General features: G+C 43.0%; 2 protein-coding genes across 2 annotated transcripts in view; both read left to right on the top strand.

The window, feature by feature from the left end:
• The first annotated feature begins 2,593 nt into the window (after positions 1–2,593).
• On the top strand, positions 2,594–8,957 carry LOC130881942 (protein PET117 homolog, mitochondrial). Its single transcript, XM_057781797.1, has 2 exons — positions 2,594–2,749; positions 8,808–8,957. The coding sequence occupies exons 1-2, from the start codon at positions 2,654–2,656 to the stop codon at positions 8,952–8,954; spliced, it is 243 nt and encodes an 80-aa protein (XP_057637780.1). The 5' UTR covers positions 2,594–2,653; the 3' UTR covers positions 8,955–8,957.
• A 268-nt stretch (positions 8,958–9,225) lies between these two features.
• Kat14 (lysine acetyltransferase 14) overlaps positions 9,226–17,242 on the top strand; it is a 30,448-nt gene continuing 22,431 nt past the window's right edge. The window contains exons 1-3 of the mRNA XM_057781796.1: positions 9,226–9,492; positions 11,442–11,560; positions 15,855–15,976. Of these exons, the coding sequence (XP_057637779.1) occupies positions 9,234–9,492; positions 11,442–11,560; positions 15,855–15,976 (500 nt within the window). The 5' untranslated portion in view covers positions 9,226–9,233. The remainder of the gene's footprint in view (positions 9,493–11,441; positions 11,561–15,854; positions 15,977–17,242) is intronic.

Here is a 17,242-nt window from a genome sequence, read left to right as displayed (position 1 = left end):
GAGAGTCTTTATTCCAGCTGGCTGGGATTGCACTCAGGTATTTGGGACCCTAGTGCAGCCCTCAGTGTTTAGGGTAATGGGTTTTTAAAGGTAAAACAACATCCTGGTATTTCACATGGCAACTTCAGGGGGAGGTTTTGCAGTTTAACACAACCTAAGATAAGGTAGTTGGGGAATCTTGACCTTGGGTTTCTAGAATAGTGTAACTTTGCACAGGATTCTCCATCAAGGAGTTCAAATTCTAGTTAAAGCTAAAATGGACTTAGCAAGAATATAAGATGGAAGAACCATGCACTGTCTGGCCCTGTCACACGCCTTTCCAGCATTTCAGATGTGCCTCAAACACAGGAGTTAGCCGAACACATAAAATAATAGGTGTTCATCAGTGATGCTTTCTCTGAAAGGTCTTGACATAAAAAAGAGAAAACAAGAAAATTTATTTAGTAGAAACCTCAAAAATAAATACACTGTTTTTTTTTTTTCTTTTCAGTGTCTGATGGCATGCAGTCATTCAGCCACTAAGCTAAATCATAATAATTATACAAAACATCTTGCTTTGGTTTATAAACATTGGTCTACATTTTAGACACATCTTATTTATTTATTTATTTGTTTTTTCGAGACAGGGTTTCTCTGTAGCTTTGGAGCTTGTCCTAGAGCTAGCTCTTATAGACCAGGCTGGTCTCATTGAGTACAACACTTTAAAAGTTTTTTTTTTTTCTTTTGTTTTTTTCAAGACGGAACTTCCCCTGTGTGGTGCTAGCTTTTCTGGAACTTGCTCTGTAAACCAGGCTGGCGTTGAACTCAAGAGATCTGCCTGCTGTTGCCTTTTGAGTGCTGAGATTAAAGGTATGCGACACCATCGCCTGGTTTGAAAGATTTTAAAAGACAGAATACATTTCAAGACGACAAATTGAAAAATTAATCACGCCGGGCGACGGTGGCGCACGCCTTTAATCCCAGCACTCGGGAGGCAGAGGCAGGCGGATCTCTGTGAGTTCGAGACCAGCCTGGTCTACAGAGCTAGTTCCAGGACAGGCTCCAAAGCCACAGAGAAACCCTGTCTCGAAAAAAAAAAAAAAAAAAAAGAAAAATTAATCACAATAAAATGAAAGCCTTCTAACTTTCTGGTGTCACTCCAAGTTCATTTATAACTGTTTCACTCACTAATTTACTGGATGAAAAAAGTCAGGTGTTACAACAAGTGAAAAGTATCGTGGAATAATTTTTATTTCTTTAATATGCAAAAACATTCTGAATTACTTCTCATTCCAAAATTTACTAGGTCCAAACTCTATTTTTATATTCAAAGATACAAGCTCCATAGGGTGCTAAAATTGCTGTGGTCAGACTGACGTTTGCAAAAGGGCATCTTTCATTTATTTCATTACAGTTCATAAAGTAGTATTTTCTTCATGCCACTTAGGTTCACTTAACAGAGAATGGAAGATCAATGCTTTTGTTTTTTTTAATGCTATTTTTTTTGTCTTTTTTTTAAATATCTATTTATTTATTATGTATACAATTGTCTGTGTGTATGCTTGCAGGCCAGAAGAGGACACCAGACCTCATTACGGATGGTTGTGAGCCACCATGTGGTTGCTGGGAATTGAACTCAGGACCTTTGGAAGAGCAGGCAGTGCTCTTAACCACTGAGCCATCTCTCCAGCCCCTGGTTTGTTTGTTTTTTGAGACTGGGTTTCTCTGTGTAGCAACCCTGGTTGTCCTGGAACTCAGTCTGTAAACCAGGCTGGCCTCGAACTCAGAGATCCACCTACCTCTGCCTCCGGAGTGCTAGGATTAAAGGTGTGCATTTCGAACCGAGGTGAATATTGGAGAAGCCCTGGGAAAAGCTAGATTAGCCCTATCAACATCGTCTATGGCTGTTTTCACAGAAGAAAGAAGAAGAAGAAGCTTTGCATATGTATTTTCGTGGGCAGGAGTGCTATTTAGTGATATCAGTTCTTCATTGGCAGCTCGGTTAAATACTTAAAAGTTCTCAGAAACCAAGCTTCTTTTTAAGGGGGAAGTGCAAATGACACCATCCTTAGCTTCTTGTGAACTACTCTAGTCTCTAATTTTTCTGGTTAGTATGTAAATGTAAGAATCTTGCATTTTTGGCAGTCTTCAAGGGGATCAAAGAAAAACGGGATACACACTTCCGGATCCTTGCCTGACCTTTCGCATTTCCCAACCGGATTTGTGAGTAGGCGACATGATGTAGCGGAGGCTGAGGCTGAGGCTGAAGGATTGCGAGTTTGAGGCCAGTCTGAGCGGCATAGCAAGAAACCAACCACCCAGCTTTTAGAGTCTAAGAAAATCCACGGTCTGATCCGTCGCCCCACAACGATGAGTTGACCTCGCATCTACACCACAAATCCCCCACCCCCAACCCTTTGCGTCTCCAAGGCTGCCCAGCACGACTTCCTTGTGGAAGCAGTTCGGAAACGGGGAACCCCATCCCAGGCCCCCACTAGAAGCGGCAAAGTGAAGTTAGGCAGGGACTACGCTCGGCGCTCGATTGCTCGAGCCTGGCGACGACAGAGCCCTTGCGACGGCTCTGCGCTCGAGGGGTCGAGCCTGGCCCGTTGCGGCGGCGGCGGCGTTAGCAGTGGGGGCGTACACGGGAGCGAGTTCGCGGCCGGGAGCGGGAATGTCGAGGAGCTCGAAGGCGGTGCTGGGCCTCTCGGTGCTGCTGACGGCAGCCACGGTGGCCGGCGTGCATTTGAAGCAGCGGCAGGACCGGCAGGTCGGTGTCACATGACCGCGCCTTCCGGAGCGCCGAGCTTGCCGCGGTCCCCGCGCGCGTGGCGGGCCGCCGGGCTTCAAGGGCGCCTTCGGGTTTCTGGCTTCTCAGCCACGAGGCCTCAGGCTAGGGCGGAAGCCTCGGGGCGGGGGTGTACCCCTGAGGTAGGGCGCTGGTAGGGCGAGCACGAGGCCCCCGGCACCACAGCTCACAAAGCAATACCCCAGTAATTAAATCCCGAGATAACGCAGCGCACACCCAGCACACTCCCGGCACCCTTTGCCAAGGCAACTTGAGATTTCTGTAATTTTTTTTTTTTTGCGTTCATAAACAATCTGCTATGGAAAGTAGATTCTGAAAACGATACAGGGTAGGTAGCGCCTTCCATGTTTTCTTTTGATGCTTTTATTTCGGGGGAATATCTGGCTTATTGATCAGCGACTGACCGTCAGTTCTTCCGTTCTCATTCAAGTTTGCAACGGTTAGTGCGCTACGCACTTTGAGAAGGCATAGTTAATAATGGCCTCTTTAGAGTCTGTTGTTAAAACGAAGCTACACTCTGCTAGTCAGTATCTGGGATTTGGCCTATCTGGCAACACCTTGACAGACAGGTGAATTAAATGCATCAAGAGAAAACAGCCCCTTTGACTTTGGTATTCACAATCTAGAAATCGGAGAGGAATCTTGAAATGTCAGAAGAATTTTGAGGAGCAGGGTGGGATAAACAGTGGTTTAAAGGAACACAAGAGCTTAGAGATTTAGAATTAAAGTATCGTGTATCGTTCCATAGAGATATCTTTTGGAGTCGAAGCAAGAAACTTCCTTCTGAGGTGGTAAAGGAAAAGATGGTGGTCTGATTAAACTTGGAGGCTAAGACAGGATGTCTGTGTCATTATGGTGTGTTTTGAAGGGTTGGGAATTAGATCTTTGTCTCAAATCAAGTCCCTGAGAAGTTTTTGCAGTGTGGCTAATCCAAGGGAACCAGATCTCTCTGAGCGTGGAGGCGCCGCTTTGTTCTAAAGCTGTGCCAAGGGCTTGAATGCAACTTGGTTGAGAATGGAGGTGTGGAAGAACAGAAAGATTTAGGTATTCTGTGAAAGTTAGTGAAAAAGACTGACCGGAAAGCCTCTCCATTAGATCACCGTTAGCAGCGTGCTGTCTAACGTTGAGGAAGGAACAATTGGTATGATGGGTTTGCTGAAAACTTCAAGGCAGCTATAAATGAAATAACGACTTGTTTTCTGTCTACTCCACATCAGGCATGGTGTCTTCCCACTTTATATACAGTGTCTTTAAGCAACTTAAGTAAAATCCAAGTCCAGATGGGTCCTACCTTACAAATGGTTCAGCTTGGTTTTGACCACGGTGATAGGGAAGCAATGTGGTTTGTATTTAGTGAGACATTCTTTGAATATTGAATTTTGGTATTTTCCTAGGCTGGGAATAAATGGCACGAGCCTTTCGAGATGCTGGACAGCAGAACAAGCCACAGTCCCCAGGGAGCTGCAGGATGCTGATGTTCTATGGTATAGTTGCTGAGTCCTGACATTCAGTATGAGTTAGGTGGACTCAGTATGAGTTAAGACTGTCAGTGATTCTATGGGAATCACAGCTCCAGATGTTAGAATTAGGTTAGTAAAGAGCTGTCTTAGCTAGGGTTTCTATTGCTGTGATTAAACACCATGACCAAAAGCAACTTAGGGAGGAAAGGGTTTATCTCAGCTTAGAGTTTTTTTTTTTTTTTTTTTTTTTTTTTTGTTTTGTTTTTCGAGACAGGGTTTCTCTGTGGCTTTGGAGCCTGTCCTGGAACTAGCTCTGTAGACCAGGCTGGTCTCGAACTCACAGAGATCCGCCTGCCTCTGCCTCCCGAGTGCTGGGATTAAAGGCGTGCGCCACCACCGCCCGGCTCAGCTTAGAGTTTTATATCATAGTCCATGAGGCAGGAACCTGGAAGCAGGAACTGAAACAGAAGCAAGACGTGAAAGAATGCTGCTCACTGGCTTGCTTGCTCCTGGCTTGCTCAGTTTGTGTCCTTGTACATCAATACCACTTGCCACTTGTCCGTTGGTAGGACCACCTGTCCAGGAGTGACACCACCCACAGTGGGGTAGGCCGCCTTCTGTCAATCATTTATCAAGACCGTACTCCATTGATTTACCTCTAGGCCAGTCTTAGGATGCATTCTCTCAGTTATGATTCCCTCTTTCAGGGGCTGGAGAGATGGTCCAGAAGTGAGGAACACTGCTGTTCCCCCATGTCAGGTGACTTACAACTGCCTATAATTCCGGCTCCAGGGAATTAACTGCTGTGGATTAACTGCTCTCTTCTGGCCTCTGCAGGAACCTGCGTGCACACGCGCGCGCGCGCACACACACACACACACACACCAGGGAGGGGGAGAGAAATAAGAAAACTCTCTCTTCAGATATATCTAGGTTTGTGTCAGATTGATAAACAGCCAGCACAATTGACCCCTTGTCAGCTTGCCACAAATGTATCACCTATTAAGCTGTGATCTGTCCTTTTTGTTTACCCTCAAAATGTCTTATTAATATCAATATTACAACATAAAACATTTCTAACTTTAAAAGTCCCTGTATTTAAAAGTTCAGGTTTGCCGGGCGGTGGTGGCGCACGCCTTTAATCCCAGCACTTGGGAGGCAGAGGCAGGCGGATCTCTGTGAGTTCGAGACCAGCCTGGTCTACAAGAGCTAGTTCCAGGACAGGCTCCAAAGCCACAGAGAAACCCTGTCTCGAAAAACCAAAAAAAAAAAAAAAAAAGTTCAGGTTTCCTCTCCATCTCCCCCTCCCCCTCCGCTCTCCCTGGACAGGGTCTCTTTAAATCAGTGATTCTCAACCTTCCTAATGCTATGACCTTTTAATACAGTTCCTCTTGTGGTGACTGCAACCATAAACTTATTTCATTGCTACTTTGTAACTGTAGTCTTACTACTGTTATGAATTACAATGTAAGTATTTGTGTTTTCTGGGGATGTTAAGTGACCCCTGTGAAAGGGCCATTCCACCCACGGCTTGAGCACCCGTGCTCTAAATTGTCTTAGTTGTCCTGGAGCTCATTCTGTAAACTAGACTGACTGCTAACTCTAAATCTGCCTGCCCAATTCAGACTCTTTATAAAATATCAGTGGTCACCTTCAGAGTTCAGCCCTCTCTAAAATGTAAGATCAAAACTAACTTAAATACTTTCTTACTCTAGGAGGGAAGAACTAGGGCATAGTTACATTCAGAAGAAAGCAAAACCAAAAACATTAGTGGAAAAAATTCAGTGCTTGACATCTAGGACCCATTTGCCATTCTTTTGGGCTCTGAGGGGCGTGGGCTGTGACATCTGTGACATCTCCAGCTCTGCCGTCAAAGGCACATGGAGCTGCCCCTCTAAGCTCAGGCTGGCTCTACTCCACAGCAGCATCCCATGATACTGGCATCTCCAAAATATGGGGGTGTGCACTGCAGCTGGGCTGTACAGCCACCAATAACCTCCTCAGGCTCTCTTTAGGGAATCTGACTAAACCAAAGGGTTTTGTTGTTTTTTTTTTTTAGTTTTTTGAGACAGGATTTGTCTTTGTAGCTTTGGTGCCTGCTCTGGAACTTGCTGTGTAGACCAGGCTGTCCTTGAACTCACAGAGATCTGCTTGCTTCTGTCTCCTGGTGCTGGGATTAAAAGCATATGCTACCAGTACCGCCTGGCCCCACATCAAAGTTAATAAGACTTAAAGACTGTACAATTCAATGAACTTGTATAGTTAGTTTTTAGAAATTTCTTCAATAATGTATTTATTTTACTATATTTATGAAGGTTTGCATGTATGTATGAGCACTACATGCATATTGTATCCCTTCGGATTGGAGTTACAGACACTTGTGAGCTGCCATGGAAATTGAAGTCAGGTCATTTGCAAGAGCAGTGCACTTAACCCTGGAACCATCTCTGCAGCCCTTCTGTACGTGTAGAATAGGCCTTCAGAGCAGAAGCTGTGAAGCTTCACATTAAAGTTTATACTTTCAATATTGAATATATTTTATGTACTACCACCAACCTCAAAAACGTCTGTGGCAGAATTAGAACTAGAGAAACAATTCACTTTTATTCTCTGTTATGACTGTGTCCATTACCATTCAGTCTTCCCTCATCCCCTGTGGATAGCCATTCTTGTTCCCTTTCCATCATGTCGTACTGTACCCACACGGGCATTTGTTTGTGTATATACAGATATCATTCATTAGCCGGGCAGTGGTGGCGCACGCCTTTAATCCAAGCACTTGGGAGGCAGAGGCAGGCGGATCTCTGTGAGTTCGAGACCAGCCTGGTCTACAAGAGCTAGTTCCAGGACAGGCTCCAAAACCACAGAGAAACCCTGTCTCGAAAAACAAAACAAAACAAAACAAAAAAACAAACAAACAAAAAACCAAAACAGATATCATTGGCTAGATTCTGCATACGAGAGAGAACATACCATTTCTTTCTCTCTGAGTGTGTGTGACTTTGCTCAACATTATACGTTCTAAGTCTACCCATTTTCCTATAGCTTTTTTTTTTAACTTTAGTTTTCTTTAGAGCTGAGTAGTAGTCTATTGTGTGGTGTGTGTGTGTGTGCGTGCGCGCACACACACACACACACCAAAGTTTCATTATCCATTTATCTGTTGGTGGACAGCTAGGTTGATTTCAGTTCTTTCTTAGGCCAATCTTTAAAAATAGAGATAGATGGGAGGCAGAGGTAGGCAGATTTCTGTGAGTTTGAGGTCTGCCTTGTCTACATAGGGAGTTCAGTACAGTCAGGATTACATAGAAAGGTACTTAAAAAAAAGACATAGGGAATGGAGAGATGGCACAGTGATTATGAGCATTAACTGCTCTTGCAGAGGACCTGGGTTTGATTCCCAGCACCCATGTGGTAGCTCATGACCATTTGTAACTCCAGTTCCAGGGTATTGGACACCCTCTTCTGGCCTCCACAGGCACAGTTCTGGCATAACTTGTAGACAGAACACCCATACACATAAGATAGAATTAAAGGTTTTAAAGTGAAAAAATAAAAATAATAATCTCATGGAGCTTCTGTTAAAAATGTACTCTTGTGTGGGCTATGAACTATAAAATATTCATTGTAGTAACTGAGTGGGCATTTTAGATTTCCTGTTAGGTACCAGGTTCACATTCTGAGATTCTATTTTTAGTGTTTATCAAGATAATGACCATTGAGAGCTTACTTTTTTCCACTGGTAATTGTTCCTTTTTTTTTCATTCTTTTTTTTTCCTAGTCTGATTGGAAATTTTGTGGTTTTCCCTTTTCATGATATAAATCCTTTATTTTCTCATATTCTTATTGCCTTTTGTTGTTGTTGTTGTTTGTTTGTTTTCCAAGACAGGGTTGTTTTGAAGCTTTAAAGCCTGTCCTGGAATTTGCTCTGTAGACCAGGCTGGCCTCGAATTCACAAAGACCCGCCTGCCTCTACCTCCCAAGTGCTGGGGTTAAAGGCTTGCACCACCACTTACTCTCTGTTTATCTCGATGTTTATTGTCTGTCTCAGGTAACTTATAGGAAGGTAGTTCACAGTTTTGCTGGACTAACTGATCACATTGTAAAAGTATCACTTAGCAATTAAATTTATAAAATACAGCATAGTGCTAGTTTTTTTGTTTTTTTGTTTGTTTGGTTTTTTGGTTTTTCAAGACAGGGTTTCTCTGTGTAGCTTTGGAGCCTGTTCTGGAACTAGCTTTGTAGACCAGACTGGCCTCGAATTCACAGAGATCTGCTTGCTTCTGCCTCCTGAGTGCTGGGATTAAAGGTTTGTGCCACCACCACCCAGCTAGAAATTTCTTAAAACGTGGTAAGAAGTCACTTCAGTATTAACATAACATTACCAGATTTACTTGGTGGTTTCTTTATTTACATTGTACAGAAGTTAAAATAGTAGTTGGGTATTTGGAATCAGAACAGTTTGAGTGTATTTTGGTGGTGCTGTTATTTAGATTTGGAGGCGCAGGATGGGAGCCACCTGTTCAGGGGTAACTAAAATCTGCTTCTTGCGTTTTTAGAGGCTTCGTGACGGAGTGATCAGAGACATTGAGAGACAGAATCAGAAAAAAGAAAACATTCGTCTTTTGGGAGAACAGATTATTTTGACTAAGCAACTTGAAGCAGAAAGAGAGAAGATGTTGGAAAGAGGATCTCAAAACACTTGACTTTGAAAATTGATGGGGCAGCGCTGGGTTAATGTGTATATATGCGGGTTGCACGCATGTGTGTATTGATAGAGAATAGCTAGTGAGATCTGTTTCCCCCGAAAGTCACTGTCCATATAAACTTTATTAAATAAAGGACAGTGGATCCTGTCTGTTGAATCACTTTTACAAGTCTGTTCTGTCTGGATAAAGTACTTGTGGGCAGACGTTCTTCTGAAGTTGTCTGGGGATTCTTGCAGCAGTCCCTGTCAGCTTAGGAGTGCTTGTGCGCAGGGGAGGATGGAGAGTAACATCCACCTGGGTGGACTGCTAAGTCGGCATGATGATGAAGCCACAAGAACATCCACCTCGGAAGGGCTGGAGGAAGGAGAGGTGGAAGGAGAGACTCTCCTGATTGTCGAGTCAGAGGATCAGGCATCTGTGGACTTATCTCACGACCAGAGCGGGGATTCCCTCAACAGCGATGAAGGAGATGTGTCGTGGATGGAGGAGCAGCTGTCTTACTTCTGTGACAAGTGCCAGAAATGGATCCCAGCCAGTAAGGAACTTCTCAATTCCTTTGATTGGTCGATCCCCGTGTGATGGTTTGTTTTCCAGTCTGAAAAACACTAATAAAATAGACTTGAATCAAAAGATAATTACTATATTTATTATTATTAGTCTAGTTTACCAAATGTAAATTTATATAAAAACACATCTTTTTTGTTTTGTTTTTAGTTTTTTAAAACATTTATTTTATATGTATGTGTGTGTGCCTGAGTGTATGTGTACCATATACATGCTGTGCTTGCAGAGGTCAGAAGAGATGTCAGGTCATGTGACACTTAATTATACATGGTTGTGAGTCATGTATGGGTGCTGGGAACTGAGCCTGTGTCCCCTGCAAGGGCAGTAGGTGTTCCTAACTGCTGAGTCATCTCATCTCTCCATGCTCACAAAAACACATTTGTATTAATAAAAATTGTCAACCATTCTCTCATCGTTAAAGCATTCTGAAGGGTAGCCCAAGAAAAATTAGGGATCCTATGTTACTTAAGGAATTTATATTTTTCTAACAAGATTATGCTGTGGGTTGGGGGGACACATTCTGTTGCCAGTATAGAATTAAAGTTCAAGTTCACAGAACTTACTGTGTTGTATTTGACATTTGTGGAGTGCAGCTCTTGTCTTCTCACGGGTGGTCAGAACTGACGGTGCAAGGTGATTGCTTCCTGCCTTTACACCAGGCTTATTTCCCACCGTGGGCCTCTTTCATCTGCTGGAAGGAGTCACAATGCACAGACCTTGAGGGTCTCAGCCCTGTTTCATAGCATGCTCTGCCAGCCGTCATGGTTCTTACCACAGCACTGGCCTTTAGGCCAGAGACAGCAAAGGATGACTGCCGGAGGAGCGCTCAGTGCAGAGTTCACAGCTAGTGCAATGGAGCCATGGCACACTTAGTCAGGGTGGTCGTTTTCTGTTAAAAATGGACTCAGTTGTTCAAAAATAGGTTAATAGAAAACAAACCTAGAATTTATGTTTTAGCTGGGTTTTGGTTCTCAGCTATCTAGTAGAGCTGGGTTCTACCCCAAATCTCTGGCTTTCCTGCTGTCCTCACAGGGTAGATTTTAAGGTGACTTTCTTGATGGGGCCCTGCTAACTTTTTTAGGGAGGTAGTTGAACTTTTCATTCTTTCTAAATGCTTTGTGATTCCTAGGATGTTGTACATTTTGTTTTCTCTGGAATATGGGGCAGCTTCCCTGCACTTCTGTTCCACAGGAGCCTTCTTCTAGCCAGTTCTAGTCTCCCTCGGGCCCAGTAGACCTCTATCCCTCCCTAATGGGATTGGGCATCCATTTTTTTGCTATGCTTTACTCTGCCCTGTGGTGCACTTTATATTTTACTTTGGGAGTTTACATGCTGTACAAAACATCAACATCACCTAGGAGCTTTAATGCAGAGTCCTCAGCGGGTTCAGAGACTGAAGCATTTCACTTTGGGCAGGCATGGCCATAGTAAGGAAAAAAAACCCAGCCACTCTGACAAGAATCTAGATGCAGTGCAGTTATGTTCGCCTGTGATTCTACTACCTCCAGACTGAGCCCACGAGAGCAGGTGTGGGTCATGTCTGCCTTAGACATTGCACATCCTGTTCCTAGCCTGGCGCATGGCTGGTGATACAAACTCAGGTATTCTGTGAAAGAATGTTGAAGAGACCTGCCTGGAAGAGCCAGGAATGTGGCTTCTGGGAAATCCAGTTAAAGCAATCATACCTGCTTTTCCAGGACCTTTTTCCTTAAAAGCTAAGGAGCCACAGGTTCTTGGAGGGGCATGTGCCTGACTTTAGAAGGAGAGACAGCTTTTTCTCTCCTCTGCTACTGTCCTGGGTTGGCTGCAGAAAACAAAAAACCCACCATGGGAAACTTGGAAACCTGGTTGATTAACTGAGCCTTTGGGTTGCCACTGCATATGCTAAACCCATGATGTGACTTGTGTTTTTTCTCGTAGGTCAGCTGAGGGAGCAGCTCAGTTACCTTAAGGGGGATAACTTTTTTAGGTTTACTTGTTCCGATTGCTCGGCAGATGGCAAGGAGCAGTCTGAGCGGCTGAAGCTGACGTGGCAGCAAGTGAGTACCAAGCTCTTTTCTAGATGCAGCAGGTTGGGTGCCCAAGAGCTTGGAGTGATTAGTGAGGAACCTGGAGTGGTTTGGAGATGGGGTACTTTACACTTCGCGATAAAAATGTGGAAAGAGCTTCGTGGTTTAAAAAAATGCTTGATGCTAATTTAGTGAGTTCTTGAGAATCTGAATCAATTTCATTTATGTCATACCAGGTTTAGACTCAAAACCAGGCCCACATTTTCTGGCAGCCATTTCTGGCATAATAAAACCAGAGGTGGCTACACTGGAAATAGATTTGGCAGAAACAGTTTGACTTGATAACCGAGACAAAGTAACCAACCGGTTCAACCTTCCTGCTTTTGAAATTGGAGACAAGTCTTTGTTGATGGATACTTTTAGCTATTTCAAATACCAGCACTCAGTAACCTTTCATTGATCATCAGGTTCTATTAAGTTCTATTAAGTTGTTCGGTTTTATTTTAATTTTAATATGCATATATATATATATATATATATATATATATATAGTAGGGTAACAAGGTATAGCAGTCCTTAAGTTAGAAATAAAGAGCTTTCTGGTAACCTGTTTGTGTTGGAGGTTGTGATGCTGGGGTCAAGCTCACAGCCTTGCTTCCATTAAGTGCTATATCTGTGAACTCTGTTCCAGACCCCCTAGGTGCCTCACTTTTTAATTTATTTTTATTTATTTGATATATACTGAGTGCTTACGGTGTACCAGGTACTTACTATTTGAGGTCTGGAGAGTGCTGTGGTGGGTGAGCCAACTGAAGCCTCCACCCTAGGCCTTCGGGGCCGCTGACATTCCACAAACAGATAAAAGTGATAATTACCCAGGCACTTTCTCCTTTGAAGAAAACAAACGGGGAAGATTTTAGATGTGCTGTATTGGGCACTTGGGGGTGTTTCTTATAGACTGTGGTTGCCATAACAACCTGAACGTTGTCTTCATCACCGGTGCTTATTAGGTCACCCCAGGAGACCTGTCTATTAACTTGGGATGCTGCTTTGACTTGCCAAGAATACATAGGTAGAAAATGAAGGAAGTTTGAATTGAGTGTATAGTCTTGTAGGGTCACAACTGCACTTTCCCCCTGTTGATGGCATACTCAGGCTAGGTGTGTTTCTAGGAAGAGAATTGCAAATACACAAGCGAACTAAAGCTGTAAAATGGTAGAAAGCAAATATAAGTGATCATTTTCAAGAATGTTAACTTTCTAACTAACATGTTAGAAATATAATGTTTTTAAGAGAAATTAGTTCTTATATTCCTCAGAATATGTAATATTATGTACTATTGGCTCTGTGTATATACTTATCCAGGTTATCACAGATTGAGAAAACTTTTCACTTTTAGAAGATATTTTGAATGTGGATAATACCCTGGAAGGGAGAAGTGATAAATTACATACCTTGGATAGACATATAACTTAGGTATATGTTCTCCTAAGCTATCAACCAGTGTTTCTGGCAGCAACTGGAAAAAGCTGTCTTTCACTGGAAACCTGAATGAGAACCAGCTAGTCCCCAGTGACTTCAGATACTTAGAGCATTATAGTTTGTGTTTTCAGCTTTTGAAATCTCAAACTTTGATTTATTGAAGAAGCAAGAAAGATGCTTGCAACACACAGCATTTTCTTAGTATTACAAAATCCTACCAGTAAAGATCTGCTCTCTAGATTGAAGACCACTTCCCTTCATGTCCCTCTGTGTCTTCTTTCTGGTAACTCCTAACTTGCAGCACAGAGGAGAAACTGCGAAACACCTTGGGGGCTAGAGACATTTGCACATTCTTGTCCTGGACCTCCTTCTGACACAGGCAGGCATTCCTTGTCTGCATGCCTCTTTCTGGGTCCTTCAGCAGGCAGCTCCCAAGTGACCCCTGTGTCTTCAGTCAGACAGCCCCGACAGGCCCTGGAGATACTTTGTGCAGAAGACCAGCTTCCTTACGGTGAGCTTGGTCTGGTGTAGTGAGTAGAAAACTGATCTGACATTTAAGATCACATTTTGGAAGAGGAGGAACAATAGATCCCTTCAGATTACTATATAGTGTGTCTGATGAACACTGGTAACAGAAAAGCCGTTTTCAAGTACATAACTTGTAATTCATGAATATGTTAAACTGGAAATACAGGCAGGCATCTGTGCTCGAGACTGGCAGTAAGTACATGTTTCTAAGTAGGAGGAGTCTGAGAATGACAGAGCTTATTCCATAACTGAGGTGTCTATTGAATGATGATAATTTTTTCTTTGTGTGGTAACAGATATAGAATGTAAGATGTACTCTTTTTCGTTGTTCATGTGTAATCATCTCCAAAACTTTATCTCCCCAAACTGAAACTTCATGTCCATGACTCTCCATGAGTTTTAATTGTTTAAAGGGAGTCACTTGTTGACTGTTGTTGCCCTAATGTAAAAATAAGTGGGAGACACTTGAACAGTGTGTTTGTGGGGTAAAGTGGTGGCATAGTTCCTGGACCCTTTGCATGGTGTAGATGCGGACATAGCTGGGGTGGGGGGAAGGGGGATTAATGTGGTGACCACACCTGATGGTGGCTTTAATTGCAGTTTATCGACCTCCTTGTAGAAAGGATTATTTAAGAATTCTTTTTTTTTATAAATATTTATTATGTATATAATATTCTGTCTGTGTGTATGTCTGCAGGCCAGAAGAGGGCACCAGACTTCATTACAGATGGTTGTGAGCCACCATGTGGTTGCTGGGAATTGAACTCAGGACCTTTGGAAGAGCAGGCAATGCTCTTAACCACTGAGCCATCTCTCCAGCCCCCCCCCCCTTTTTTTTAAAGAATTCTTTTCTAGACTCTGTTCTCTATTTGGTTTCTTAGACTCGGTTAAGTTAGGATGTTTAGAAGATTTATTTTATGTGTATATGTATGTGTCTGTGCACGTTTGAGAGTGCTTATGGAGGCCAGAAAAGGGTGTTGGGTCCCCTGGAGCTGGAGTTAAGTTACAGGCAATTGTGAGCCTCCTGATGTGGATGCTGGAAACTGAATTTGGGTCTTCTGGAAAAGCAGCATCTCTCTAGCTCCTGTGATTTTCATTGTAGGAAAAGATCGTGGTTTTCAATCACTTCTACAGTTTTGTTCACTTCTACAAAATTGTATATATAAAACATCTGTATAAATATAGATGCCAGGAATTGTCTGAAAGCATAGCCACCGAAATGCTAAAAACTGGCTTCTTATTCCTTGTTATTATTTATTTATGTCTTTTTTTTTTTGAGACAGAATTTTACTATGTATGTAGGCCGTCCTTTAGTTCACAACCCTACCCCAGCCTCCTGAGTACTACAGTACAGTAATAGGTACCTAACTACTCATAGCAAAAGTGCATGCTTTTTTTACATAGAAACTTTAAAGGAATTAAGATTTTATTTTATTATTTGTGTGTGTGTGTGTGTTTGCACATATGTGCAGGTATTTGTGGAAGTCAGGGCTGTTGGATCCCCTGGAACTGGAGTTAAAGGCAGTTAGTTGTAAGCTGCTTTGTGGGTGCTGAGAACTGAACCCTAGGAGAGAGCAGCATAGGCTGAGCCAGCCCTGCAGTCCCCAGCGTTTATTTCCTGATGGTGGATTTCAGAAGCTTTTTACTTCTTTCTTGCTCTCTTCTGTGGTATTGAAATCTATATTGATATATGTTTTTGTATTTCTGGGCCATACTTTCCATAGTAGGCTAGGAATCATTGTCTATAAAGGTGACAGGACTGGACTAGATAGGAGTTGGAACACTGAGCTTCAGGGTGTCTTGGAGCCCTCTGTGAATGGGATGAACAGCCAGGTCTTTTAGTTCCCTGCCCCTTGTTTAGTGCTGACTCCAAATGGCTCTGTCCCTGAGTAGATGCCTCTGTCCCTGAGTAGATGCCTGTAACATTGCCCAGCTCTGGAATTTGGAGTCTTGTCTTTGCCCTGTAAAAGGCTTAGAAAAGTATGCATTTGGAAATGAATTTTAAAGCCTTGGATAAAGGCTTGCACCATCAGTCAGAGCATGCTTTGTGGAGTCGAGCTGCTGTGGATAGCAGGGTGCCTGTGCTAGAGCCTCCTGACCGGCCCAGCCACACACCAGCCCTCGCGTGTGACACATCCTGAGCAGTTGTACCTCATGACTGCGCTAGTGAGAGCTTACACGAGCAAGAAAAGACGGCCCAGATTATTGCAAGAGCCCATCCTGTGTCCTCCGTTCCCCCGTTCCTACTTGGAATCTAAAACAGAACAGCTTTCCCCATGGATGCCCTCCCAGCCTGTCTTCCTTTGTGTTTCAGGTGGTCATGTTGGCAATGTACAATTTGTCTCTGGAAGGAAGTGGACGTCAAGGTTATTTCCGGTGGAAAGAAGATATCTGCGCTTTTATTGAGAAACATTGGACTTTTTTACTAGGAAACAGGTAACATGATTTTACAACATCTTATACTGGAATAAAGATGTAAACAAGATATACAAAAGCTGAGAACCTAATGTAACTGATGGGGGTTTACAGTGTAGCTCAAAGGGGAACTGTATACCAGAAAATGTGGGTTCCCACCGTTTTCTCATTCTGCTTCCAGGGGAGAGTTTTCTTTTCTTATCTTCCTGCCTTCTTTCTTTCTTCCTTTTTTTTTTTTTTTTTTTTTTTGGAGATAGGGTTTCTCTGTGTAGCCCTGACTGTCTGATTGTCATGGAACTGACTCTATAAACCAGGTTGGTCTCGAACTCAGAGATTCACCTGACTCTGCCTCTGCTTCTGAGTGCTAGGATTAAAGGCATGTGCCACCACTGCACGGCTTTCTTCTTAGTTTTTTAAAAATGAGTTTGAGTAACTAACTTGAGGAAACAGGCTTGTGATGTCCTTTTTTTTTTTTTTGGTTTTTCGAGACAGGGTTTCTCTATGGTTTTGGAGCCTGTCCTGGAACTAGCTCTTGTAGACCAGGCTGGTCTCGAACTCACAGAGATCTGCCTGCCTCTGCCTCCCGAGTGCTGGGATTAAAGGCGTGCGCCACCATCGCCCAGCAGTGATGTCCTTTTAAAATGGGGGACATAGAGGTCCGAAGAGAAACACAAAGGCCAATTAATACCTGTACCCATTAGGTTGCTCTTAATTCATTGAGTCTTACAGTTTTTTCTCTTATTAACTCTAGAGGCACACTACCCATACTTTTTGCCCACAGTGCTAAGCAAGGTTTGCCACATTAACACACACATGGCTCATTTATTGTTTTTGCAGTGTGTGTATGCGTGTGTGTGTGTGTGTATGTGTAAGAGAGAGAGAGAAAGAATTTAGGTATACTGTATGCCTGCAGGTACCCACAGAGGTTGGAGGGTGTAGGATCCTTTGGAACTCAAGTTACAGATGGTTGCAAGTCACCTGATAAGGGTGTTAGAAATTGAACCTCTGCCAGAGCAGTAAGTGCTCTTAACTACTGATCCACCTCTGCAGCCGCAACAAAATAACATCTTATTTTGTTTGATATTTTCTTTATGTTATAGTTTAATTGGTAACTAGCTTCTTATTCTCCTTAGTTGTACATAAATAGTGTATCTTAGTCAATGGGTTTTAGAGTTACTAGAATATGATAGAACATAGTCATAATAGTTACATTTTTAAAAACTATCTGAAAGCTGAATGTGGTGGCATGCCACTTTAATGCCAGCACTCTTGAGGCAGAGTTAGGAG

This window comes from Chionomys nivalis, chromosome 9, assembly GCF_950005125.1.
Source record: "Chionomys nivalis chromosome 9, mChiNiv1.1, whole genome shotgun sequence".
NCBI lineage: Eukaryota > Metazoa > Chordata > Mammalia > Rodentia > Cricetidae > Chionomys > Chionomys nivalis.
Note: the sequence above shows the minus strand (reverse complement) of the source record. Positions and strands in the feature narration are given on the sequence as shown.